The sequence below is a fragment of the Chaetura pelagica genome, unplaced genomic scaffold (genome assembly GCF_000747805.2).
Source record: "Chaetura pelagica isolate M959 unplaced genomic scaffold, ChaPel_1.0 scaffold294, whole genome shotgun sequence".
Classification (NCBI taxonomy): domain Eukaryota; kingdom Metazoa; phylum Chordata; class Aves; order Apodiformes; family Apodidae; genus Chaetura; species Chaetura pelagica.
Window position 1 is genome coordinate 1753419 of NW_009953068.1, and position 1004 is coordinate 1754422.

Here is a 1004-nt window from a genome sequence, read left to right on the forward strand (position 1 = left end):
CAGCAGGAAAATTCTGCTGCACTGCAGAATTGCACAAGTTTCCCTTCTTGCTTGTAAGCCTTGGAGTGGCTCAGAGAGCTAAAGGTTCTCTGCCTGCAGGCACTTGCCTCCTTTGACACCCCCTGACCTGCCAGAGGTCAACTGCTGGGCTGGTGGCTCACAGGTGTGGCAGAGAGGGGGGCACAGCAGAGGCATTGTTTGGATACAGACTAATTAGACTTAAATAAGACACTAAGACCTTCCCACCCAGCCCCAGAACCAGCAGCAGGAAGGAGGACATACCTCTTGCACTGAGCAGGGTAAAACCACTCGGCTGAAAGAGGAAAAGAGCAAATTCAGCAAAAAGAATCACTAGTCCTCATCTGCAGGTAACAGATACAAACTCTAACAAAGACATTCGGGGAGGAAGCAGCAAAATGAGTATCAGGAACAACCACACTGTCCTGGGGCCCTCAGGTGATGTTCCCCTTCCTGACAACCTAGTGCCTTCAACATCCACTGCAACACAGACCTCCTGAGAGCACCAACATAAGTCAGGTCTGTCCTCTCTTCTAGAGAGGAAGAAACTTACAGTCAATTCGTTAAACTCCTGCTGCTCCCTGCTGTGTCTGTGCTGTGAGCAGGGAGCTTGACAGGCTTTTGTTCAGGCACTGCCATGAGTGGGTTCAGCACCTGAGCCCCCTGCACGCCCAGCACAACAGGCACCAACCTGGGCAGGCAAAAACTGCCACCCCTGCAGATCAGCCCAGCCTTGCAGTCCATGCAGCTTCTTCATCTCTTACTGGAAAAAGCTTTTTCTATGTTAGTCTCCCACGTGCCTCACACACGTACTTGCTGCTATTACTTTGAACTCACACATCACACCTACTGTCACAGCAGAGGCCACGAATCACTGGGCCTTGAGGTGAATTAAAGCCAGAGGGTCCGAGGGGAGGGGACACAAGAAACCAGCTGGTGGCAGAAGAGCTTCGGGGAAAGATCTACCCTAAGCAGATAATGCTCCA

The 1004-nt window shown here is 51.6% G+C and overlaps 1 protein-coding gene across 1 annotated transcript in view; it reads right to left on the reverse strand.

Annotated features, from left to right (window-relative positions):
• Positions 1 to 1004, reverse strand: part of PITPNB (phosphatidylinositol transfer protein, beta) — a 21390-nt gene that overhangs the window by 17058 nt on the left and 3328 nt on the right. The window contains exon 2 of the mRNA XM_009996866.1: positions 283 to 313. Within this exon, the coding sequence (XP_009995168.1) occupies positions 283 to 313 (31 nt within the window). The remainder of the gene's footprint in view (positions 1 to 282; positions 314 to 1004) is intronic.